We start from the raw sequence: 25,494 nt of genomic DNA on the forward strand, positions 1-25,494 counted from the left end.
GATGGGTTTGTTGATGTCATTTTCCCCCCTGTAGTGTCACATATTAGAAGAGAATTGCAAGAAGTTGTAACTACCCCACTGTGGAAAATTTAAAGTCCACCTCTTAAGCATTATACATTATTTTCTGTCACGTATATAATGCCACAGTATTTTCAGTATTTTAGTCAACTTACTTTCACTCCATACTTTGCAGATACTGGCCCTTCACGGCCCGCAGTTTGTGAAATATTGAGCTAAAAGTTGGGGGAAGAGATGTTAAAGTGGAGCCAATGAGGTTTATTTTGAACTGTGACTCTTGTAAAGCTTCTTTAGCTGAGTCACAGAATAAAAATACGGAGATGGGACTGAGCATAGTAGATCCAGGGTAATACTAAATCTAGTACAAATACAGCTACCAAGTGACAATTTATTTGGCCTCCATTAAGCTTTCGCCATTAAGCTTCAGGACCCTTGAGACTGAGCCAAACCAGCCATTAATGCACTCAGCCACAGAAAAATTCAAGTGTCTCAGTTGTGTGAAACTTGAACTTTTAAATAATTAATTTAGAAAAATACTGCAGAGCTTTTATTTTATTTTTTTGTCTGGCCAAAAAGCCTCACCTGTTTTACAGTGACGTGTCATTTAGAGGATAAATGGAGCTCGGAGGTATTTCAGAAACGTCAGTGTCTAAAGTTGCAGCATGCACTACTGTAAGCTCATCATGTGTGACACGCACACTAGTTATGTCCTGTCAAGGCAGTCGGTGAGAATAGTGAGCAGCTGCAAGTGGTAATGTGGTCATGTGGCATGTATAGTGTGCGTGCAGTGTTAGAAGGGTGGTAAACAACACCGTGTCTGCCTAACGCCCGTTTCTGTATCGGTGTTGTCGTGTCAAAGTTTTAGCTTTTGGATTCACGCACAGATCGCAGCGGTGAATTGCGCGTGGGTGCTGGAAGAGAGGGATTTTTGGTATTTAAACTGGTAGGTGTGTGTGTTTGTGAAAGAGAAAGTGGTGTTTGTGTGAGGGAATATCATGTGTGTTTGTTTTTTATTCAAGGACCATTTGTCATGCTCACGTGTTAAGCCTGTAAAAGTGTAACTGCTGTTTTGATGAGGTACTTAGGTGGTGTGTGTGTGTGTATGTGTGTGTGTGGGGGGGTAGCTGTTAATGAACAGGTGCACTGGCTGGGTGGTCAGCACTGGTGCAACGCCCAGTTTTCACACTATGACAACATACGTGGCACACTAAAGATGCATCGAGTGCAAAGTTCTTGGCATGTATCGCTTTTTAAAATGTTAATTCTGATGTTATATTTGTTTTGGTTATTTACTCTGCTAACATTATAAAGACACAGGCAGCCTCGTAGGCGGTACAAAAGATGGATGAAGTTACCCATTGGTTATGAAGCTCATACAGTGAATGTTGTATAGAGTTCGTTAAGAAAGTGCTTAAAACAACCAAAATAAGCATTCAGAGTTCACATACACAACTAATAGCTGATTAGTGCTACGACTGCAGTTCAGACCATCTACATTTGTGGAGAAAGATTTAAAATCCTGTGTGAAACTTGCCTTAAACTGTTTTCCCTGCATTCTCACATATTTCTTTTAGAGTTTTATTGGACAATATTTGTGGGGCAGTGTTTATTTGTGGGAGCCAGTGGTGGGGCATGAAGGACCAGAGAAATAATATTCTTTGTTGTGGGTGGATTGCTGACTCTGCTGCTGTTGAGAGCCTGTCATTATAGTTATGTTTTGTTGGCACTTGGCAGCTGTTCGGTTTTTGCTGTCTTTTCTTATATTTGTCTATAAAACACTAGATTATCTGGTGCAGAAGCACTCAGCATGTACTGTTGCTTTTAACAAAGGAATGGAGCGCGTCAGTCAAAAATAATGATGCTTTGTTTCCAGCTCTTAGAGAATATGGAAGAGAGTATGGTATTAATTTAGTGTCGAGTCTTAGTTTTATAAATTCAGCATGCAGATCAGCAACGTGAGAAATGAAAAAGTATGGTTTAATCTATACATGGGTACAAGGAAAGGGACAAAGGAAAACTAATCAGTTCCCTAAAATTTCCCCAAATCCTGCAGCGAATGTCGTGTGCATGTGTGCACCAAAAGAGCCACACACCAACAAGTTATTAAATAGAATAATAATACTTACTGATATATACTTTGTGATTATAAATAACAGAGAAAGCATCAGCTGTCTCTTCATTAAGTTTCTAAACTTTCAAAATAAGAGCATAGAACTTGTCCAGTAGTAAATAGATCAATGAAGATGAAAACATACACTTCACAGTGGCTAAAACTTTGGCCGAGCTTTCCCTCATGCAGTGGTGCAGGTCTGTTCTGTGACAATATTAAAAGTTTGAGTTAACTGTACTGTGTAAGTAATTCGTATCCATAAATATGACCGTTTATTTGTTAATCACTTCAGTCTGTAAATGCTTATGTTTTATTCAGTCATTTTATTAAGGGCTGACTGTGCACCAGACTGACACACAAAAATTAACCTTTTCTAATGCAAAGTTCTTGGGTTTTTAGAACAAAGACCCAGAATATAATTTTATTTATATAGCACCAAATCACAACAACAGTTGCCTCAACTTGCTTTGTATTGTAAAGACCCTATAATAATATTAGAGAGAAAACCCCAACAATCAGACGTCCTCCTATGAAAAAGCATTTGGTGAAAGTGGGAAGGAAAAACTCCCTTTTAACAGGAAGAAACCTCTAGCAGAACCAGGCTCAGGTAGGGGTGGTGATCTCTGGGCTTGACAGGTAGGAAACAGGACATTGTGGAGGAGAGATGAATAATAATGAATTAACTATTTACTAAGACTTACTTTAAAACAGTCTGTCATGTGTACCAAAATCCATGTATTTCAACAAGTTTCTTTTCCGCTCTTTGCCAACGTTTTCTCAGTCTGGCCCTCTGTGAAAAGAAGAATCTGCCTACCCCTGCTCTAATCAGTGTTTCGCTCAGATTTGGGCTGTACTTGTGGTGGAAACATTGTTGTGGAGGACACTGTACCATTCAGTTATCTTAATAAGTATCTACTCTGGAACACGCTGCTAAAGTTATATGTGGACAAAGTGCACTTTCCTACCCAGAGGGGAGTTTTGAGCCAGGGCTCAATCAGCTGAATGGTAGAAAAGTGACCGCACAGCAGTTATGAAACACAAGACATGAGGGGCTACAGTTGGCTCGTAAGTGGGCAATAAACTTCCAACATAAGAGCATGGAGATTGTCCACTGGTATATAAGCTGCGGAAGGTGCCGTTCATTTGGACTAAAAAAAAACAATGAAAAGCTAAGAAAAGTTTTATTACCCCACAGCTGTAAAAGGGCTGATGGGGTATTGTCATCAGCCACCCGGGTAGGCGGTGTGGATGTTTGTGAATGCGATAACTTGAGAACAAGGCGGCATAGGATTTTGAAATCCATATGTGTGTCTAGTGGGAGGCTGATGAGTAGCACTGTCAGAACTCAAATCATAAACTAAATTGACCAAAGAGTGATTGTAGATGAGTATAAACATATGTGCGGGTCTCCAACTAATGTGTAGGGATCTCGAGGTGTGGTGAGTCCTCAAAGAGTCTTTGAAAGGCTGGAAACACTCAAACTGCCTTTCTCTTGTCTCTGTCTCTCTGCTAGACGACCTTTATTGAGACTCCTCTGTCCTGTGTGACCCCCCTGACACAGAGAGGTATGACCGCACACACACACACACACACACACACACACACACACACACACACACACACACACACACACACACACACACACACACACACACACACACACTCATATAATGGTGATAATAGTAATGAAGTTCATCTTTATTCCACCTTTCAAAAATAAGTGCTTTAGAAGAAAGCAGGAAACAAACAGGAAAATAAACACTTAAGAGGCGATAAAAAAGGAAATAGGAATAAAATTAATTAAAATAACATAAAAAATGTAAAACAAGTGAATAAAAAGCAAATATAACATAATTAAAAGAAAAAGATTAATAAAAATTATGTAAGGATATGGAAATAATAAAAATATGTGTTTAAGAGGGATTTAAATGGCAATAGTGATGTCATGTCAAAAGAACCAATCAACTTTGGTCCTCAGTGGAATTGTCATCAGAATTTAACCAGGTCTCTGTTAGCGGGAAAACATCAGTTTTGTTGATGATAAAATCAAGGATAATAAGAGAGAGGTCTCAAGGAAACCAAAACTGATGGTGTGGTGAGAATTATGAGGTAAATTTAAAATGTTGTAAGGTTCGATGGGGTTCTGTAGGAATATTACTTGACTTCTGGGACTATTCTATGTTGTTTACTCCTATACTTTGATCTCCAACTACCAATAAAGATAACTGGCGGTGAGTCAGGGCTGAGGAGGTAGAGGCTGTCAGCAGTTTGATCCCTGCACTGAGCAAGGCTCCCTTTTGGGACTGTCTGTGCCATGTCTATGAAGCCTGACAGTAGTGAGTATTTCTTCTTTGGGTCATCGGAGAGTCCTAGCAACATACATCACCACTAGGATACAGAGTGTGTGCTCAGAGTAATGTGTTTGTTTCCATAAAGCTCAGCAAATGTTAGCGCTAATAAAACACCAGGGTGCAACACCAATGTGCATCTCCACCCACACAGAAAAGGAGCCGCTGTAAATACTCTCCAGGTCTCTTCTCTTTTAAGTTCTCGCCCCCTGTACTTTAGGAGTTCAAGTATACAAAGTAAGGTAATGAGAGCCCCTACTCTGTTAGTCAACACTTAGCTTTACAAATCAGTAATACAGGTATTTACTGTAAAGACACTTTTATTTTGCAAACAGACCACTTCAGCAGTAATCCACCATGACTTTAGCTTCTTTGTTTTTGGTACCTAGTTTTGTATATTACATTTTCCCTCGTGTTCAACCCTTTTGTGTCAAGTCTCTGTGATGTTCCACTTGTTTATTTCCTGTTTTATTTTGCCATTTTGTTTACTTCCTTTGTCTGATTTTTCTGTGATTAGCTTTAGCCGTGTTCCCCTCTTGTTTCCTCTTCCCTCATCACCTTGTGTATTTGTTGTGATCATTTCCACTGGCCCTTTTTTGAGTTGTCCCACTTAGCTGTGCTGTTCCTACTGTTTTTCCCAGTGCTTCCTAGTGCCTCTTTTTGTTTCTGGACTGACAGTTGTTCATTTTAAGCAATAGAGTCTTAACTTTATGTTCAACCTCTGCCTACCACTGCATTTGGATCCTCTATCTTCCACCACACCTCTCACAGCTGAATCTGATAGTGTTAGCCCATAAATTAGCACTTCAGTACCTTTGCATTAGTCACTGTTTAGAATAATGCTCTTGTAATAATAATATTGGCTGACAGAAAATGAAGGAAAGCATAATAGTTCCCCTTTAAACCAGAGGTGACCTGTGACCTCCATTTCATGCTATTTCTGCCTGAAGCAACGTCATAGTTTCTGTTACTGATGCTGCTACTCTCCACATGCATGCACATAGAAGGGTGGGAAGGTCCGAAAACAGAGCCATGCCATGAAATATAAATCACTGCAGGTGGAAATAGCAGTCCTGTTTTGACTAAAGGGGTCCTGACACAAATAGTGCTGGAACTGTTTCACCCACCAGCCTACTGTATTTAATTCAGCCTTTATTTTATGATGTCGGGCTTATTTAGGCAGCTGCGAGTACACGAGTTCAGTGACCTGGGTGAAAGTTTGTTTGATATCAGAGTTTCGTTTTAAATAAATCTGAGTGGATTCCCTGTGACTTAACTTTGTACTCTGAACTAGTGATTAGGAAAACAACAGCTAAGCTATTTTTATCCTTTTTTTGCATAGTTTTGGTTAATTGTGGGAAGCATAATTATATCTATGATGATTTAAAGGTTTTAGAGTTAAATTAGGAAGCACAGCTCAGACCAAATGTTCCTCTGTGTCAGCTTTATACATGCAGACAGACAGACAGACAGACAGGGTGTAGTTATCACCAAGGCCAGGCTGGAAATAACAGTTTACTCACCAGGAGAGTCCACTGTGGTAACTGAGGAGCTGGTGAGACTTTTGGAAACAGTCACAGTTCTGTTTTTGGCTCATGCCTGTGACCAGTGAAAAAAAAAATCTGTTCAGTGAAGTCATTAAACTTTTAATTTACCCTCAACAGCCACCGATTCAGGCGCCTTGCCCTTGGATATTGGAAGCTAAAGATATTTCTGAGGTAAATTAAGAGGTTAATTAAACATATGCTACTTTGAGAGTCAATTAACAGTCATTTTACAAGCAGAGATGCTTAAAATTTAATGGTCGCACATTCTTACATGTGATTGGACACTAAATAACTTTGTAATTTCACTCTTGGTTGGACAAAATACACAGTTGGACCGCCTGGGGATTTAGTGCATTTGTCATGCAGTAGTAAACAAAATTATAAAGGTCTACCCTCTTTCTATCAAAGTAGGAACAGATGCCAAAACAAAATTGCTTACTTTGAATGGCTCCTCAGGCCCCAAATCAGGTGAAGGCATGAGTCAGCTTGTTAATGCATTTATTTGTGATTTTCCAGATTTTACTGAACACGTTTAATAGCTTCATCTGTTTGTTCTGGGACCATGTGATCTCCACAAACTACACTCTGCTGTCGCATGCATCCATTGACTTTATGAAATTTGTAAAAAGGGATGTAGCCACAGAGTCTGAAGCTAATGCGGTCCCTTAAAACCTGCATTCTTTTTTATGGCCAGCAGGGGGCGACTCCTGTGGTTGCAGAGAAAAATAGGTCTGTTTGTATAGAAGTTTACAGGGTAAAAAAAGCCTTTAGGTTCCTCACTCTCAGGCCCTCGTAAATAATTTCCTCACGACTTGTGGGCTTTGTCACTAGTTTTAGGTCGTATTAATGAAGTTGTTCCAGAGTGTAGTGGTTTACAGTATGGTGTAACAAGTGTAAGACCCATAGTTTGATCCTGGGACTCTTTGGGGTTGGGTCAGGAAATGTATCTGGCATTAAAAATCTGCCAACTCAAACATGCAGAGCTACCTGATTTGGTGACCCCTTGTGACTAAGGATGATTATCCAGGGTATGGTCATTTTGTGAGCCCATAGACATTGCACTAAAATGCTTTAAAAATTTGTCAACGCCACAAAGAGGGCCAGCCCCAGTTTTGGTGTCCAGAATTAGTAGAGATAGGAGCGAGGAACGGTTCTGCCTATTTTCATTTTTGTTCTGTTTTTTTAATCTGCTCGAGTAGCTTTGCATGACTCACAGTCTGAAAGTAATTCTTATTTATCTTACACTAGCACCTCTTTTTTTTTTTCTTTTTTTAAAGATCATCTTCCCTTTTGGAAAACTTCCTTCTGATTGGTTGCACCTTGTAAACAGAAGGTTTGATCAGCAGGTGGGTGTGGTTTCTGTGAATCTGAGATAACCCTATTAAAGGTTATGCCCTCTCACTCACCTCATACACAGCTAAGAGCAGAGAAAAGGAGGGTTTAGAGCAGCTTTTGGCTCATGGGGATTACTTGTGAAAGCTCTGACCTCATTAAGCTGAAATGTTTGGTATCACTCAAACACTATATGACAGAATGTTGTCACTTTAACAGACTTGTAAAGACGGCAGTGTCTTACAAGGGCTGCAAGTTACACATATACTTGACTAACTTATATCAGCCTGTCTGAGTCTGTGTGAGACAGAAGTAGCACTGAAACAGCAAGTTTTAACTGCTGCATAAACATGTAAATGTGTGTGAGAGACTAACTGGAAGGAGGGATCCTTCTTTTGTCTGAATGAAGCATGAAGTCTCCTGGGAAGCTTTCAAATCCTCTCTGGAATGTGTGTGTGTGTGTGTGTGTGTGTGTCACATTTGAACAGGGAATGCAAATATTTGTGTGTGATTCACTTTTGTGGTGTAGTGTAACTGTTGCCATGGTGACCCTGACCTCTGGTGATTTCTTTGTTACCTGACAACTTCTTTCTTTCTTTCACCTTATTTTATTTCCTTTTTACGTCCTCATGTCTTTTGTTCTTTTTGTTTAATTTCTTTGTTTCTTTCTTTCCCTCTCTTCCTCGCTCTTCCCTCTGTATCCTTGTTTAATCCTTGTTTAATTGTCCTTGTTCAGTGCCAGCCTACAGCTCAGGTTTCATCAGCTGCTCTCGTTATTAAGTTTATTTACCGAGCTCTCAGCTCATCCTCTGGTGGCCCTGAACTTGACTGTCTGGCTCTAGTTTTTGTTTGCAGCTGGGAGTGTCTGCATGAGTCTGCATGTGTACACAGTAAAGTTACAGTATTTCGTTATATTAAACCAGTTGTTTCCTGTAGACTTAGTTTTCTAACAGGTCTAATACAAAAAAGAACCCTGATGATGTTGTTTTGTTTAATGTTTTTCTGTGAAGACCATATATAGAAATGTGCGGAGTTCAAACCAATTCACATAAACTCAAAACGCAGAAGAAAGAACATCAATGGAAATCAGAAATAAGAGCTTTGAGAGCACTCTGATACACTGTAGCAGTTAATTTAAATTAATTTAGTTTTTAAGTCCATTAAATGTATCAACATGATCTTTTAAAAAAAAGAGATAATTGGTGTAAAGAGTGTAAAGACGCAATTTCTGATCTTTAGAAATGGTTCTTAAAAATCCGCCCATTCATGTTTTTGCAAGACACCGTGATGTCAGCATCACCTGTATATGTTAAACATGTATGTTAAACATGTACAGGTGCATTACATTGACACAGATATCTGTGTATTATTGACGGGCTATTAATAAGCTCAATAGTTGCACAAACTTCTGGGTCTTTACCATATATTAAGATATATTGTCAGATTATTTATTTGAAATGCTCCAGGGCATGAATAGCAGAAACACCTGGCCAGAAGTCCACTGAAAAGAAATATTTTCTTTGCAGTCTGTCAAAATTTCAGAATATTAAATCAGTTTTTACTCAAATTTACTTACTAAAAATTGGGCAATTAATTTGGAGTTGTCAAGTTGAAATTTTTACTTGCAGATGGCAAAATGTGTTTTTCTTTTTTCAGTAGCAGAAACAAGCCTCATTAGCTATTCATGTAGATTTTCTTTTAGCTAATTATCTCGTTTTTCTTGTGAGTTACCCGATTTTGTAGCTCTTTGTTGTTTAAAACTTAAACCCTTTATAACCCTTTTTGTGTACTGAGCATTTATTGTAATGTTTTGTGTGTATTGTGCAGGATGGTGATGGAGGAGGGGGGGCAGAGAGACAGAGGGAGGAGAGCTCCAGCAACGGCGCAAGCAGAGGAGAGGCGGATTTTCCTGGAGCTCGGTGAGCGAGTTTGAGCCTTCGTTTAACTCCTAAATGTTTCTTCAACCATGTCAACGCTTCCTTAAAAATAAATATACCTTCTTAAATAGATCACACTAGTTGCACTGAGACTGAGGAGAGCTAATTACTGATGCTGTGTTTCTTCTTTTGACAGGGGAGCAGAACTTTGATGCCATTTATCTGTCAACATATCGAACAGCCTGCAAGCTCAGATTTATACAGAAGAGATGCAACTGTGAGTCAGAACTGGCCTCGTTTACAACAGAAAGATGCGTTATTAAAATACTCATGTGTCAGTTTAGGCTGATGTAAAAGGGAAAATTTTTACATTGTGACATATTATTATAATAATAAAATGAGTGCAGAAAAATTTGATCAAAATCTTACTTTTTATTGTAAATAGTGAAGCATTGCACATCTTTCAACACCTATCAAACGATAAGATTCTTAAAGTTAAAAAGAATTTAAATACTTTGACTTCCTTCCTCTTCTTCCAGTGCATCTCATTGACATTTACAATGTGATCGAAGCGGTGCGGGATGCGGGTCTAAACGCAGTAGAGCTGAACGCTGGCATCTCTGTGACCAGACTGGAGAACCTCGTGTCCTCTCTGTTCAACCAGCTCAGCAAACGCCTGCCCACCACACACACCATCAACCCGCAGCAGAGCACCGTCCTGCTGGTCGAGTTCTTACTGGCTGCCATCGAGTGGTAATGATTAGGAAGTGGCAACAGTGAGATGTGGCCATCCACATCCTGTTGTTGCCTTTAAATGAGTGTCTTTGTCATAGTTTCACAAACGTCATCACACATGCTTTTGTTTGTGCCGTAGTGAGCCGGACAGCCGTCTGACAGTTTTCTCTGTAAAGGCGATGCTGGCCACTCTGTGTGGAGGGAAGCTGGTGGATAAACTCCGCTGTGAGTACCAGTCGATACATCACAACAGACACGAATCATTATCATAATTATTACTCCAATCTGCAGTAATAGTTTGGTGTGTTTATTGTTAGTGACTGAGGAGCACATGTGTGTTTGCTTAAACCACAGTATTTATAGTAGTGTGAACGTCACTCAGTGTGCTTGCTATTTCCTGCCATGTGCTACATATGAGTCAACTCAGTTTCTTTTGTACAGCCCATGACATGAAAACCTAGAAAACCGTGGGGGGAAGTCACTGACATATTAAAACAAGCGAACAAATAAAAATTCAAACTATACAAAAACCCTGTAAAATAGAGACTGAGGGAAAGAGAGGCAGAGCAATATGAGACGAATCAGAACACAGATGTGATATTGATGGATAAAGGGTACATCTGCTCTGCATAAACCTGATCACTTATTGTGGTTTAATCTGCCAGTTTGTACAGTGGAACTGTGTGTTTGGCCATGGTGACCCATACCATGAAGCTCCTGGTGCACAGTTCCTGTGCTGATGTTAATGACAGAGGAGGTTTGGAGCTCTGCAGAGTCGGGAGAGCCTTGGTTACTTTTATGCACCATAAACCACAAGTGGTTTGACACTTTATAACTGAGGTGCTGTGCATCTTAAACATTTTCACTTTGCAAGGATGCCACTTTGAGGAGGGATTAAAAACAGGTTTGTTACAACAGTGGCATCCTATTATAGTACCATGCTCAAATTTAATGAGCTCTTTTTTTTTTAATACACTTACAGCAGTGGGACTGAAAACACCTGAATTCAAAGATTTAAAAAAGAGGAACAGCAGAGTATATAGAGTCGATACCCATTTACTTTCTGAATGATTTGGATCGTTCTAATCTTATTTCCAGCTGCAAACTGTCATTGTAGCAAATGATGTTCACTGTGAGAGGTCGACCTGATTGCTGATTGAATTTTATCTAGGTTTTCTTCAGGCTGTGGTGCACACAGTCATGTTAAAGTTTAACACAATACTTTTTTTTTGTTTATAAATTGGAGTTTTTTATATTATGATGAAATCCTAAAACAGGGGTGGAGAAGGTTTCTTAAAATGAAAAAAAAAAAACAACAAAAAAAAACTGCATCAGTTTGTGCCAACAAGTATTGCATGATAAGAGTGGTTGTCCAAAATGTTAATTTTATCCAAATTGGAGATCTGGATCACTGACAAAGGTGTTACCTGTGGTCTGTCACAACACATCAAAGTAAGGTGGTTAATTCATGCAGATGTTCATCTTCGTATTGTGAGTGCACAGACTGGTGATTGCACTTGTTTTTGCTAAGTGGATGGTTCACTAAACTTTCAGAAAACTTTATTAAGTTGTAAAAAGCATATCCTTGATGTGGCCTAAAGCATTTTAGTACAAGCTTTGGTACAATTTACCTGTAGTTATATTTGTTTTTTACAGGAAATCTTTTATTCTGTTTATATGTTGCATATGCGCCACCTGGTGGACGAGAAATATCAGTGCTGCTGTTTGCTTATGCTTATTTACCTTCACTTGCGTTAGGGTCAGTCAAATTTCCAAAAATGTACCTGCTAACCTAATCAAACTCAGCTGATTTGATTTTTTTTAAAGAACTTTAGTAAATTTAATGAAGCCATGACCAATTTTACCTTCACACTATGAAAATTGTCCATGTCACAGACTCGAATTACATGGAGTGGGCAATAGAAAAAAGAAAAAAAAAAAACCCCCTGAAAATATCATGTGCACCTGTACTCAAGAAGTTTTGAAGTCTCAAAAATGCTTTAAAAATTAAATTAGATTTAAGATTAAATTAAAAAGCTCCAAAGTTAAACAAAAACTCAGCTGAGAGAGTCTGGCTTTTATGACACTCACTGGTTTAATCTGCCACACTTACTGGTTAAAGTCAAGGTTAAGGGAGGCACTGGGGTTTGGACATGTAGTATTTTAAGCTGCCTTCTTCATTTTGTGTGTATTTGTGTGCACACGCGTGTGTGTGTAGATGTGTTTTCTCAGGTATCTGACTCCAACGGTGTATTGGTACTATCCAAGTTTGATCAATTTCTGAGGGAGGCTCTCAAGCTGCCCACTGCCGTATATGAAGGGCCTTCCTTTGGCTACACACAAACCTTAGCACGCTCCTGCTTCCCCCAACAGGTAAACACACACACACACACACACACACACACACACACACACACACACACACACACACACACACACACACACACACACACACACACACACACACACAAACAAACACTCATACTCATTTTAACTGGTTGAAGGATGAAACAGCCTCTGTGTTGGTTCTGTGTTCATAAACAGTCTTGCTCTTATTTTGTAGAAGAGAGTGATGCTCAACATGTTCCTGGACATCGTGGCCGACCCTCCTCAGTGTCTCATTTGGCTGCCTCTGATGCACCGCCTGGCCAATGTGGAGCATGGTACAGACACTGTCGATATAATGCAAACTTTCTAACAGCAGACCTGGTTTATTAGCAGAAATTTACTTGCAACCCTTCACCAAGGCAGTATTTACATTTAACAGAACAGTATTACATTTTACATATATTTATTTTATTTTCTGTTTTTAAACATACTTTAAGAGGTTTGTTGTGCAGTAAAAGTCAGATAATGGTGGAATGACACGTTTATTTTTATTATATATATAATATGTCGGAATAGGTAATAGATAATAGGCACTGATTTGTAAGTAACTGGAAATGAAGAACTTGAGCTTATTATACAATATTATTCTGCTGCATATTTTTAACTAACTAGGCACATTATTCTCTTTCTCTTTATAATACTTCCTTTAAAAACATGATTACACAATATTTTGAGGTCATTTTGAAAGAAAGACTTTTACAGAAACGCAAAAGTGAGGTCAGAGGTCATATGTGACATAATATTTAGATGCAAATGATAATGGGGTATTTTGAGTCCCCCTTAAACCAGTATATCATCTCACACATGGTGCCAATATAAATAAAGGTAGGCAACTTTTAAGCATAATTTAAAAAATACATTTTATGGAATTTGACCTTATTTGAGGTTAGAGGTCCAAAGTAACCTAATATTTAGAATCTCCATATGTCATTCCCTATATGTACTGTACTTTTACTGCACTACAAGCCTCTTAAAGTACAATACATGTTGTCAAAAGGGTTTAAATAGCTCTGTATAGCATTATTATCATTTTAACCTTTAAATCAATCGATTGACTTTGAAGAAGAGGTCAAATCTTTATATGCTACTTTCTATATGTTGACCATAAACGCTACATTTGTAAGAACCATAGTTTCTAAGCTATAAGGGTTTTTTTGTTTGGTGGTTGTAAGACGAAATCTAATGGATTCCTAACACGACTCCACTCAACTCTAGACTCAGTTTTATCAGAATTCATTCAAACCTTTTGAGTTTACATCGCGTTTCACCTTTTGCCTGACCGTGTGAACAAACTAAGATAGCTAAATACTGGAGGGGAAATAGCCAAAAATATAGAATTATGCTAAATGTGTCCCCTGTTTCACCCTCATCTCTCCTCAGATGTTTGTACAAATTAAAAATAGAATTGTGCTAAAAAGTGCTGCTACTTGCCTCAAGTGGAAACAGTATTTTTGTTTAAAAAAAGGGTAATTTTGTTAGTGCCAATCAATGTTCTGTATCCAGAAAGTTAATTAGCCACAGATTTGGCTGGTGATTCACATCAGTGCATGGGAACAGAAAAACACTGTGTTCCACTCCACTCCACTGTGCAAAGAACCCTTTGTCATCCCTTATGTTTTTATCGTGCCTTTAGATATTGTGCACTCTTTGTAAAGTCAGGTCTTGGATGTAAAATGGATTTTATTGTGGTAATAACTGATTATATGAAAATAAAAACCACTGTACAGTGTGCTCTCTCTTTCTCAATCTCATGCTTTTTTTGTTCCCCTCTCTCAGTCTATCATCCCGTCTCGTGCTCTTACTGTCGGAGCAACGGCATGACGGGCTTCCGCTATCGCTGCCTCCGTTGCCGCGGTTACCAGCTCTGCCAGAACTGCTTCTGGCGTGGCAACACCAGCGGCTCGCACAGCAACAAGCATCAGATGAAGGAGCACTCTTCCTGGGTGAGTCACGGAGCGGTTACTCATCCATCACAGCAGGGGGCTCTCGCTGTGCGGAGGCGCATCTGGACTCATTTGTAGTACAACGGGGACACTTTTTTTTTTTTTTTACCTCTTTCCATTACTGCACATAAGCTAATGAATGAAAACAAGTTATAATTCATGTGATGTTTCCTTTCCTTGCGCACTGTAAAAGTAATAATAAGTAATGCCTATAAGTACTGTTGAAATCTCCCAATTCTTTGAATCTTTGGGCTGAAGGAGGGACAATACTCGGTGTATCAATGCTCAATCAACAATCATTTATTTCCATACAATTCAACAGTCAGAGCATTACAACGTCCGGACGGGAGAGATGCTACCAGAGGGTCAGGCACATGTCTCAAAATGGTGACGGGTTGCTCAGCTTTTTATACTCTCTAGTGGCCCCCAGCTAGTCGTAAAAGCCAAAACATCACATTTTTTCTCTGTTACAGCGCCTAAGTTATGACCTCGGCAGTTGTTTCTCTGCTTTCTGTAAGGTGGGGGTGTGGAATGTGGTCTATCTATCTCCCCTGTCTTTAGACACAGAGTCTCCTGCTTACAACCTTCTCTTCATGATTCAACAATTAAGCATGTCAAGAAAACAGTGTAACACATTCCCAGCAGATCAAGGATACAGAGTGATGCACATTTATCTAATGAACTAATATGTGAATATGTTCTGTTAACTCAAAAGTATAATGAGAACTACACTACATACAGCTCACACACTCTATATTAAAGGGTATAATGTGATCTACAGCAGTATTCTAATTCAACTACTTTGATTACATATATAAGGTAACATATGATAACAGAATAATCTAATAGTACTTAATGTTTTCCACAGTTGGCTGAAAAACATTGAGCAAAAATATTTAATTTCAGTGAATAATTTCATTTATTGAGCAACAGTTAAAAAAAACAAAAAACAGATCATTTGTAAAATAGTTGCAAATGACTACAAAAACAAAATTATTGTATTTCATTATATTTATATTTTTTTCCCTCTTGAGAAATATTTAAAACAACTGTGAAATGATCAGGACCCACACAGTGTTTGAGTGTCAGTCGTAGCACCTTTATTTTGAAAAACAGTGTCTTCCACTACTTCGACACCTTGTGTTCAACTGGGAAGCCAGCTTTCCAGTGCCTTCCCACACTACACACACCACTCCTTCCCGGTTCCAGACACTAATAAGGGGGAGAGCTCATTAGTTGCAATCCCTCTCACCTGTCCCCTCCAACCTCCCAGCACCACCCTATGAGATTACCGTACCACCCCTCCACTGCAGCAGAGCCAGAGACCACACCCCTGCCACAACAACATAATAACACTGGAGGCTACAACTACATAACAATAGCATTTTAAAACATTAAAATTCACAGTGGGCACAAATGTAATTGTGGCGTCCATTAGAGCATTGGTATTCTTTGGAGCTTGAATCCATCGTGTATCATAATTGACATATCGCAATCGAGACCACTCAGTGTCCTGTCAATTATTTATTAAATATGTAAATTGTTAATAAATGGTACTACGTGAGGAAGTCGGGAGTGCCAGAGAGGGACGAGGATGATGCAGGACATGGATGAGGACAGCCGAGACGGTGGTGAGACCGGAGGGACAGATGGGTTCAGGGTGGGAGTGGACTACATTGGCTATCGACTCTGAGCCCTTTGTTGTTTGCAGGCTATGATGTTTGCAGACAACATTTCGACCTGTAGTGAGAGTAGGAAGCAGGTGGAGAGGTGGAGGTATGCTTTGGAGAGAAGAGGAATGAAATATGTGTGAATGAGAGCGAGACAGGTGGAAAAGGTGAATGTGCAATTAGTAGAAATAGTGAAGGTTGATGAGTTTAAATACCTGGGGTCAAACATCTAAAGACATGGACAGTGCATAAGAGAGGTGAAGGAAAAAGTCCAGGCAGGGTAAAAACATGAGTGTGACAGAATAATAGCAGCAAAAAGAAGAGGAAAGGTTTACAAGGTGGTAGTGAGACTTGATCCGATGTAGGGTTTGGAGATGGTGGCACTGATAAAGAAGCAGAGCTGAAGATGTTCAGGTTTTCATTTGGAGTGACCGCGATTGAAAATGAGTACAGCGGAGGGACAGCTCAGGTTGAGCAGTTTGGAGACGTAGTTAGAGGGTTAGTGGGAAAAGGAATTTGAATATGGAGTTGCCAGGCTCTAAGTTCAGTGATACAAACACAATGATCTATTCAATTTGAAAGAAACATTCAGGTGCACACTTCACCTGCTATGAATTTCTCAAAATCAAAGATGATGCTTGTATACACGTGCAAAGAAAAATTGTTTTGTTTTTTTTTTAAGTTATTTGAGGTGTTAAAACTGTTCCCCTGTTCTAGCCGTACTCGCTCTACCCTCATTCTGGTATAAAACAACCTGAACCAGTCACATAGCCTCCTGGGAAATGTAATTGGTTTCAAAAATAAAAGCACACATTGTAAACACACCTTGATAATTGTGGGCAAAGGGTCAGTAGCTAAATGCAAGTGTATACATACCCAAATATTTATAGCTTCATACTCAGGCATGATGTATTTATTTGAAGTGAATCGGATAATTTAAATAAAAGTTGCTCTAGCCTGAAGGAATAAATGTTTTAATGAAGAAATTATGTATTAATAGAAGAAGATATAGTTGTTGAATTATTCATCAGTAAGTCTTTGGCATAATTTTTCTTGTTAATGTTTCAGTTTTAGGTCTAAAGCCTCTAACTAGTGCAGCTCCTGCCTGTCATCATGTAACATTATATACTCATTGTAGCTCAGGCTTTACATATATTTACATGTGATTTTCTGTAGGACTGGGCTTTGTGCTTCATTTTATTCTCAGTATATGTCCTTTTCTTTCTTTATTTTTAACAAAGACACCCAACAGCAGCAACCTGAATGTGGTTCATGGGAAAACAGATGCCTGATTTTAAGATTTGTGCTCAGGAGTTAAGTGTCAGTGCATTTTCAGGTTAAAAAATGGCGTTTGAAGGGTTAAATATGCACACGTACAGTAAAGTCCTTGAGATTCATTAAATTATCTGTCAAATAAGTTGCACAGCTGCACTGTGGTAGTCTAGAAATTGCACCAAAGTGGCGTAAGGGCTGACAGAGAAGGACCCAAAAGCAGGACACAGAGAGTCAGAATAAATGCCCATAAATCCAGATCTTTAACCCAGAAAGGCAGAGATCATAGACAGGAAATACACAAATCCTGGGAGACTACAGAAACTCAAAACCAGTACAAGGGCAATACATGAGAAGATAACAAGTGAACACAACAGATAATAACAAGAAACATGAGAAGGATCAACAACAATGGAAATCACTAGAAGCCTTAAATGGAAAGAATAGAAAGTGATCTGGCAGTGAACAAAGGGAAACTGGGAGTACATATATACAAGTGAGTGATTAGCTAAAGGGCAGCAGTCTGTTCACTACGTCTGTGCTGCAGTTTAGTTAGCAGTAATTAGCAGGTATCTCTGTTTTCGATAAGTGCTAAAGTTGATTCTTTAAAACGGGCTTCACACATCTACTGCATTCATGCAGTGTGGGTTCATAAACTGATGCTTGTGTGTTTGTTTTTGTGTGTAGAAGTCACCGGCGACAAAGATCGGTCGAGCCCTGAGCAGGACTCTGGGATGCGTGTCGTCTAGGGAGCCGCCACACCCAATTTACCCAGAAGAACCCGAGAGGACCCTTAACCTCGCCAACATAATGTACGATATGACCTCCCAGCACTCACACATTTATTACACCAAATATCAAAAAGCTAAATGTTACTGAAATTTTCAACAACTGCTTTTTAATAATGCAGGTTATTCCTGTCAGATCAGTGCGGTCTTACTCAGTGAGGCACAAAAGGATTCAGCTTCTATTCTATTCTATTCTATTCTATTATGTCCCCTTTGGTGCCAATTATCCTGTCACTCAGTTCACCTCATTAGAATGTTAATTTAACCTACAGTGATAGTTTCAAGGTATGGAGGCCTAAAACTAACAAAGTATATAAGTTTCATTACATGTGCCAACAAAAATATCAAAGTATTTAAAATAATAATAATAATAATATGCTTCTATATTTATTTGCTTTTGTATGAATTGATTCATTTACTGGCCTGTATGACAGTACTGACCTTATTATTTTAGATTAGATACACACTAAAAAGCTATATGTTAAGTAAACTTAACCTTGTTACATGCTTTACATAAATGCAGGAGAAAAAATAAATGCTGTCAGTCATACACACCACCTTTTATCAGTCTGTTTTTTTTTTTTAAATTAGGAACATCTTAGGAACCGCAATTGATCTTTACTTGGTGTCACTTCTCATTGGTCTCCCAAATACATGCATGCAAAAAAATAATCTCAGAAAGCGGTTTAATCTTCTGATTTTTGCACAAAGAAAAATGCACTATTCTCGTAAAACTCAGATGGCACGGGATGATATTGGAACACATCCCACTGGAGTTACCTGGTCCGAAATAAATCCCTTGATTTTTACAAAAAAGTGGAAACATTTCTGTTAATCTGACCCTTTCTGAGCTTTTAAAGATAAGGTTTTTTTTGTTTAGCTTTGTTTTTTTTGCATAAGACTTCAAACGATGGTGAAAATGGGATAATTGATTTACAGTGTTGTATGTATGGTTGACGTGTCTGTTGAAATGATGCTTGACTTCTCATGAGTATTGTTGTTGTTATTAATGCTTTTACTTTTATTAGTTTTTTGCTGTTGTTGAACAGTAAAAACAAAAAGAAAATAGAGAAATTGTTGGAAAAATGTTTATAGAAAATAAAGTTACTAAATAAAATGAAAATTTAAAACATGGGAATAAAGAAATAAAAAAATTAATACAAAATCTAGTAAATTTAGAAGCAAATTAAAAGTGTCAGTTAACCAATCTATACATGTATGTTTAACATTTTCAATTCATTTGTTTATTTTGGCGCTTTTGAGCTTCCATATTGAGAGCCCTTCACTACTAATCAATCTAATTGATGTGCCTGTATAGTTTGGTTATGATTTTGGACTGTAAGTATTGAACCTGGTGCCAGTTAAACTGTGTGATGGTAACGTTAACGACCTTTAAACTATTTCTAAAACTTATTCTAGATTTGACATAATAGGCTTACAGGAGATCTGTGTGAATAAAGCTAAAAAAATGATGACTGTATGATTAATGTTAATATTACTGGATTGCATATTATTGAATTCATGTGTATCTACCCTGTAAAATAGACCTCTGTAGTGTGTAAAATGTTCATATTGCTTAAAAAGAAGATTGTTTGATTTTTTGCATTGAATTTATTTCCAAAAAAGCCTTGATTTGCTCATTTTTTTGTGCCCAAGTTAAACGCCTGCTGGGCTGTACAGATACTATTGTCTCTTTGTGCCTCTAAAGTCACTGAAGCTATGGAGGAATATTCACTATGAGGCCTCCTCGCATTAGATGTGAGAGACAAAGAGAACAAAAAAGATTAAGCTTTCTTGTAGCCGTGATGTTAATGTTTAACAGTTAAACATTTAAACACTTTCACAATAGGAAGTGAAACATCTACAGCTTAAAAGCTAACTATTCGAACTACAAAATTTTACATTACCTAGAAAACTCAGATAACGTAAATCAAGCAAAAGTCCCGCCTCTGTATATCCAAACGCTTCGGTTGCTCCGCCCCCTGTGGCGTATCGGCATTGTTTAATTTTCCACACTGAAGCCGACCAGGTCGTTGCAGACCTGCAGGCGTTAGGCTCATACTCAGGCCAGCACACACAGGCTGAATTTAGCGCGGGTGTGAGTATGCTTTTTTTTTTCTTTCTTTTTTTTAAATGCAGTTTCAATTTCAGACTTAAAAATGTGATTATTTATAGTCTTTTTAAATTTTTCCTCTGGATGTGCCCTCACTCCACTTCCCTCTCTTACTTTCTTTTCTCTCTCCCTCGTTTGATCTTTGGCCTGTCTGTGTTTGCTCAGACCTTTTACAGTTCACTGTTGCATGAATGCACTCAAAAGCATGTGAGAGTGTGTGACTGTGTGAATGGGAGCGTAAGAATGCGTGCTTTCTGATAGGCAGGCTTCGGCAGTTTAATGATTTAACGTCGCTATCCTTCCTCCGTGTGAACTCTGTTGATAATAAGCCTCTAACGCATGTTTGTGTTTGTCTGTTCAGACCATCGAGACCCGTTGGGAACACCAGTGAAGCCATGCTGCTGTCTTCATCAGCTCGCGAGTCCTCGAAAAGGTAAAGACTGACATTAGAGCTGATTAAAAGTGTGCAATCTTGTGGCTTCGTTTCTTTTTTCTGTTTAAACTAATATTTCTCTAATATTCAAGGCAAATAAAGACCTTAACCACTGTGTCAGGCAAGTTGGTTGGCCAGCTGCTGTTTCAATAAATCACAGCTCCGAGTTGAAGTGTGAGGCAAACTGGGTGAAGTGAAAGTGAAGTGAAATTTCACATTAAAGGAATCATGAGTTAACAGAAATAAAGAGGCTGTTTTTAGCTGCGTGGATACACAGCAGAGGGTCTATACTGGTGACACAGGGCTCGATAGCATGAGCGCTTCACTTGCACGCAGTTAAAAATAGATGTGAACTCTTCACAGCGATTTAAGGGCTCGTGGTGGGTGAATAAAAACTAATACGAGATTCAGCCCAACTCGACGCCAGTAAAACGATGCTGTCATAGGTTAGTGAGAGTAGGAAGCAGGTGGAGAGGTGAAGGAGTCTGCAGTGTCTTTGATCTGACACTGTGAAAGAGCTGTTGAATTAAGTGCAAGTTAAAAGAAAAGTTTAGTTTTCCATTACTTTTACATTTATTACATTTCTTGTGAAGTTTCCTGCAAGCCGACAGTAGCCATCTCTGACACCACCATACAGGTGTATGTCTAAAACCAAAACACGTACTCCACTACATAGCTTGTAAGATTTTAGACCGTTATTATTTTGCAAGTAATGAAAAAATTGTGTATTTAAGTCTCTCGTCCTGTAAGAGTAAGAATAGGCTCTCGGCCTCGCAACAACCCTGAATTGGATAAGTGGAAAAAGATGGATGGAAAGATGATTTAATAGTTTTTAATGCTCGTTTGCAGCTCCTTATTTCCGTTCTTTACACGAAACTGCTCCAGTCAAAAGACATTTTAATAGTACAGAAATAATTGCTTACAAAACTTATCACAAATAAGGAAGAATCGATCAAAACACAAGGGAGAGAGAACACCGTAAACTAGGGCTGAACGATTATGGAAAATAATCTAATTGCGATTTTTTGCCCCAATATTGCGATTGCGATGCGATATGCGATTATTTTTTAAGGTATTTGTCTTCTGTATTATTAAACAAAGACAAGCAATACATCATATAGTATGGCCAATACTATATTACATTAATTTTAAACTGTTCTTTCCTGGAAGACAGACCTCTGTTATGATGACATGAGGTGATGCATGAATTGATGACTGACATTTTTATTTAACTTCTTCAATCACAACAGTATATTTGAACATACACAATAGTTTATTTTTAGCTTACAAACATCTGAGCATAAAGTGCTGACAAGGAACCCTGGTGTAAACATTAAAATGAAAGTCAGTACAATGTGCAGATTGCAGAAATATACATAAAAAAAATCAGTGGCTTTACCACACTCAGTTTTTCGACATCTGTGAACTACTAGACAGTCATTCAATTAAAAAATAATATTAAATAAATAAAACTAATAAATAAAAAATACACACATCTTACTGATCTCTGCAGTCAGTAACATTACACATAAAGTGCAAACATAATAGCAATTGTATAAACACACACACAAACACGCCTTTAAAATTTAAAGGCGTGAAATTGGACGGTCTAGTTCTGATTAGCGTCACCGCTGTCTCGGTGGAGTTTAATAAACTCGGCCGTCTGCTTCTTGCTATCTAAAATATAACCAGACACTGGTGTAAATTCTCGACTGTCTCATACTTCTGTTTAATAAGTTTTCTGTTTGACGTTTAGTCAGCTGTGTGAAAACCAAGGAGGAACCCACCCGGGGGATTAATAAAGTTTTATTTTATCTAATCTAATAACTTTAATCTCAGCCAAACCGATTTACTCACGAACAAACAAAACACTGAAAAAAGCCCAACAATAACATTTTTAGGTTGTCTAAGTGACTTATATATTACGTTTAACCCGAGCAGCGAAACTCCGCGGTGATCTGAAAATGATGTGCCGGGAGTTGTGCCGTTCTCGGCCGCATCAGTAACCCTCGAGCTCCCGGCTAGCTGTCGAGCTGGTGGGTAGCAGACGCCTCTGAAAACGTTGAAGCACTTTTGCAAATATGGGATATCTTGATAAACCGAGCAGATATTTGATGTTTACACAACTACTTTCTCGCCTGAAAATATGTTAAAAGTTTATTTTGTGACCCAGAAAGATTAGTATGAGTAATTTTAAAACTTAGTAGCGGCCGACATTGCTGGAAACTGGAGTTTGGCTGGGCCGCGCTATGAATTCTGGGATATGGTAGGCCACGAAGGACACACCCGACCCATCCTTCAAATTCGGGGAAAAGGAGGACGCATTTGTCGGCTACATTCGGAGGAGTCTACGAATTTGGACAGCCTTCGGCGCGTCGCTGTGACGTAATCGGTCTACAAATGCGGCCTCAGGAGGATGCAGCCCATGAATTTGGACATGTCCAGAGTATAATCGCAGCCTTTGCGGTTAGAAAATTGCACTTGATCATGTCGCGATATTATCGCAAATGCGATATATCGTTCAGCCCTACCGTAAACCAATCACACAGTGGACAGTGGTAACTTAAAGGATGCAAAGCTATTTAAAAAAACAGCTGAAGGGAAAAGTTGGTGCAGATTTAGGAATGCTAGCTTCTCCACCCTCTCTGGGTTTGTATACATGAAGGTGAGCCTCCACAGTGAATCAATATTTGGTATGAAAAACAGAGTTCACAGAGGTTAATAAGGTTAATCAAAGAAGCCTCTGACAGAAGCCTCTGTCAGTGCGCCCCAGGGTGGCTGTGGCTACAATGTAGCTTGCCATCACCAGTGTGTGAATGTGTGTGTGAATGGGTGGATGACTGGATATGTAAAGCGCTTTGGGGTCCTTAGGGACTAGTAAAGCGCTATATAAATACAGGCCATTTACCATTTAAGTAATAATCAGTGGAAAAATGTGCCGTTAGAGGCGTGATTCACACTTCAGACTAAGCCTTATTCAATGTTTACTGATCCAACTTTCTTCTGATTGGCTGTCCCTCACAACCAGCTTTAAAAGGCAGAGGAGACGTCCATATTAGGGCTATCCCCTCTGTGACATCGTACATCGCCAGTATAAATAAATAAATGCAAACTTTATTTGTCACATACACAGTGCAACATTGTGAACATGCAGTGAAATGCTTGTGTCCTGAACTGCGGACAGGCTGCAGACATAGCCGCGCAGCTCCAGGGCTGGTTTTTAGCATGGGGGGTCTTACGACTACGCTATCCAGCTGCTGCAGTAGTTAAAAAAACTGTGTGAAACGAAGCTTTTCAAGCTGTCTGGTGGCTGAATGTCTGGCTTGTACATACACTGACCTCATGATTATTAGTCATGTTTAATATGAGCATCCAGCACTGGATTAATATGACAGAACAAGCAAAAAAGGCTCACTTTAAACTCTGGTGCGTTGGGTTCTTCTGAACTTCTTTTAGCATTTTATGGACCAAAAATGAACTAATAAGAAACATTGCATGTTAGTGAATAATTGAAATAATAAAAGATATTCATTGCATATAAAAATCTACATGCATTTTTCAGGTGTTATGAAAATATTCTTTCTTTTTACTCATATGCACATTTATTAAGAGAGATTTTGTGTTGACTTGAAGTTAAACTGATGTAATTCCTGTAAGACAGACTGTTATCTGATGCTGGCTGATTACTCTGCGTCTGTTTTGTGTCCGTCCAGTTTGGCAGCGGCTCAGCGAATGAACGAGGAGCATGCTCTGATCGCTGCGTATGTGAATCGCCTCCAGGGCAGCCCGCGGTGAGAAGGGAGGGAGGGGTGGTTACGTAAAGGAGTCAGGGAGGCAGTAAGGAGGAGGGCACCGTGCTGCACAGTTTAGCTGAAGCCAAGTGTAATACTGTAGTTTGCTATAGTTCTTATGAAGAGAGAAATCTGCAGCTACAGAATAACCTGTTAAATTAATGTGTTACTTCTTAGCTTTTAATTCAGTTTGTTTTCCTGTAATAATGATGATTTCCATTTGCCCAGGTTTTGTAATAACTTTTCTAATCTACAATAAAATCCTGTTTTGGATTTTTTTTTTTTTTTTTTTTTTTAAATACTGCAATACAAGAAAATTACAGTTATGACTGCCTTACATTGGAAACAACACACAGATACATTTTTAAAATATCAATACAATACAATTTTATTTATATAGCACATTTAAAACCAAAGGCAGATCAAAGTGCTTCACAATAATGCAATAAGTCATTGTTATAAAACATTAACAAAGTACAAAAACAAGCATTAGTACTAATCCTAACAGGTGAGAAGCACTAATTAAACCAGGAGTGTGGGCTAAATAAAATAGATATCGGGCCTCAGTTCAGAGATGGGGTCAATTCAAAATATAGAATATTATCTAGGAGAATCAGGAATAATGCAGAAGTGTTTAATATCGGCCTAATATTTCCGTTAAAGGACAATTAGCAGTCTTGGAAGTGTGTCTCTGGCATTATAAAATACAGACCAAATAAAATTATGAAGTAATTCATTTATTTTTTAAATTCAGAAACCAGAAGGAGCAAAAGCTTCCTTCTTCCTGTAGTCTTCTGTTTTAGCTCTGAGGATTTTTTTCAACACAAGAAAAACATTGCCTGCTTTAAAATAAATAATCTGACACACACGCACACGGCAAATGGTTAAGTGTTGAGTGCTCATTCATACATTAACCTGCTAACAGTGTTATGAAAAATATTAAATTGCTTTTACACGTTTACAAAATAAGGTGAGACACCACAGGCAGAAAAAGCTATTTTATGTACTGTTATGCAAATATATGCTTGTTTAATGATATAATGCATCAGCAAACTATAATATAAAACCTGATCTGGGAGCTATCTTAATTTAACCCAGCAGAAAGCAGTTAATTAAAAAAGGTCCTCAT

General features: G+C 38.6%; 1 protein-coding gene across 5 annotated transcripts in view; it reads left to right on the forward strand.

Annotated features, from left to right (window-relative positions):
• Window positions 1-25,494, forward strand: part of LOC113037141 (dystrobrevin beta-like) — a 43,539-nt gene that overhangs the window by 5,258 nt on the left and 12,787 nt on the right. For 2 of the 5 annotated variants that reach the window (XM_026193877.1, XM_026193882.1), the window contains exons 2-12: window positions 3,642-3,693; window positions 9,183-9,274; window positions 9,429-9,509; window positions 9,772-9,985; window positions 10,107-10,192; window positions 12,186-12,340; window positions 12,531-12,630; window positions 14,132-14,298; window positions 17,928-18,052; window positions 20,503-20,574; window positions 24,288-24,365. In XM_026193877.1, coding sequence (XP_026049662.1) covers window positions 9,184-9,274; window positions 9,429-9,509; window positions 9,772-9,985; window positions 10,107-10,192; window positions 12,186-12,340; window positions 12,531-12,630; window positions 14,132-14,298; window positions 17,928-18,052; window positions 20,503-20,574; window positions 24,288-24,365 — 1,169 coding nt within the window. In that variant the 5' untranslated portion in view covers window positions 3,642-3,693; window position 9,183. Of the gene's footprint in view, window positions 1-730; window positions 962-3,641; window positions 3,694-7,300; window positions 7,370-9,182; window positions 9,275-9,428; window positions 9,510-9,771; window positions 9,986-10,106; window positions 10,193-12,185; window positions 12,341-12,530; window positions 12,631-14,131; window positions 14,299-17,927; window positions 18,053-20,502; window positions 20,575-24,287; window positions 24,366-25,494 lie in introns of those variants that run through there. The other 3 variants (XM_026193878.1, XM_026193879.1, XM_026193881.1) reach the window with 3 other exon arrangements.

Source organism: Astatotilapia calliptera, chromosome 15 (genome assembly GCF_900246225.1).
Source record: "Astatotilapia calliptera chromosome 15, fAstCal1.2, whole genome shotgun sequence".
NCBI classification, from domain to species: Eukaryota; Metazoa; Chordata; class Actinopteri; order Cichliformes; family Cichlidae; genus Astatotilapia; species Astatotilapia calliptera.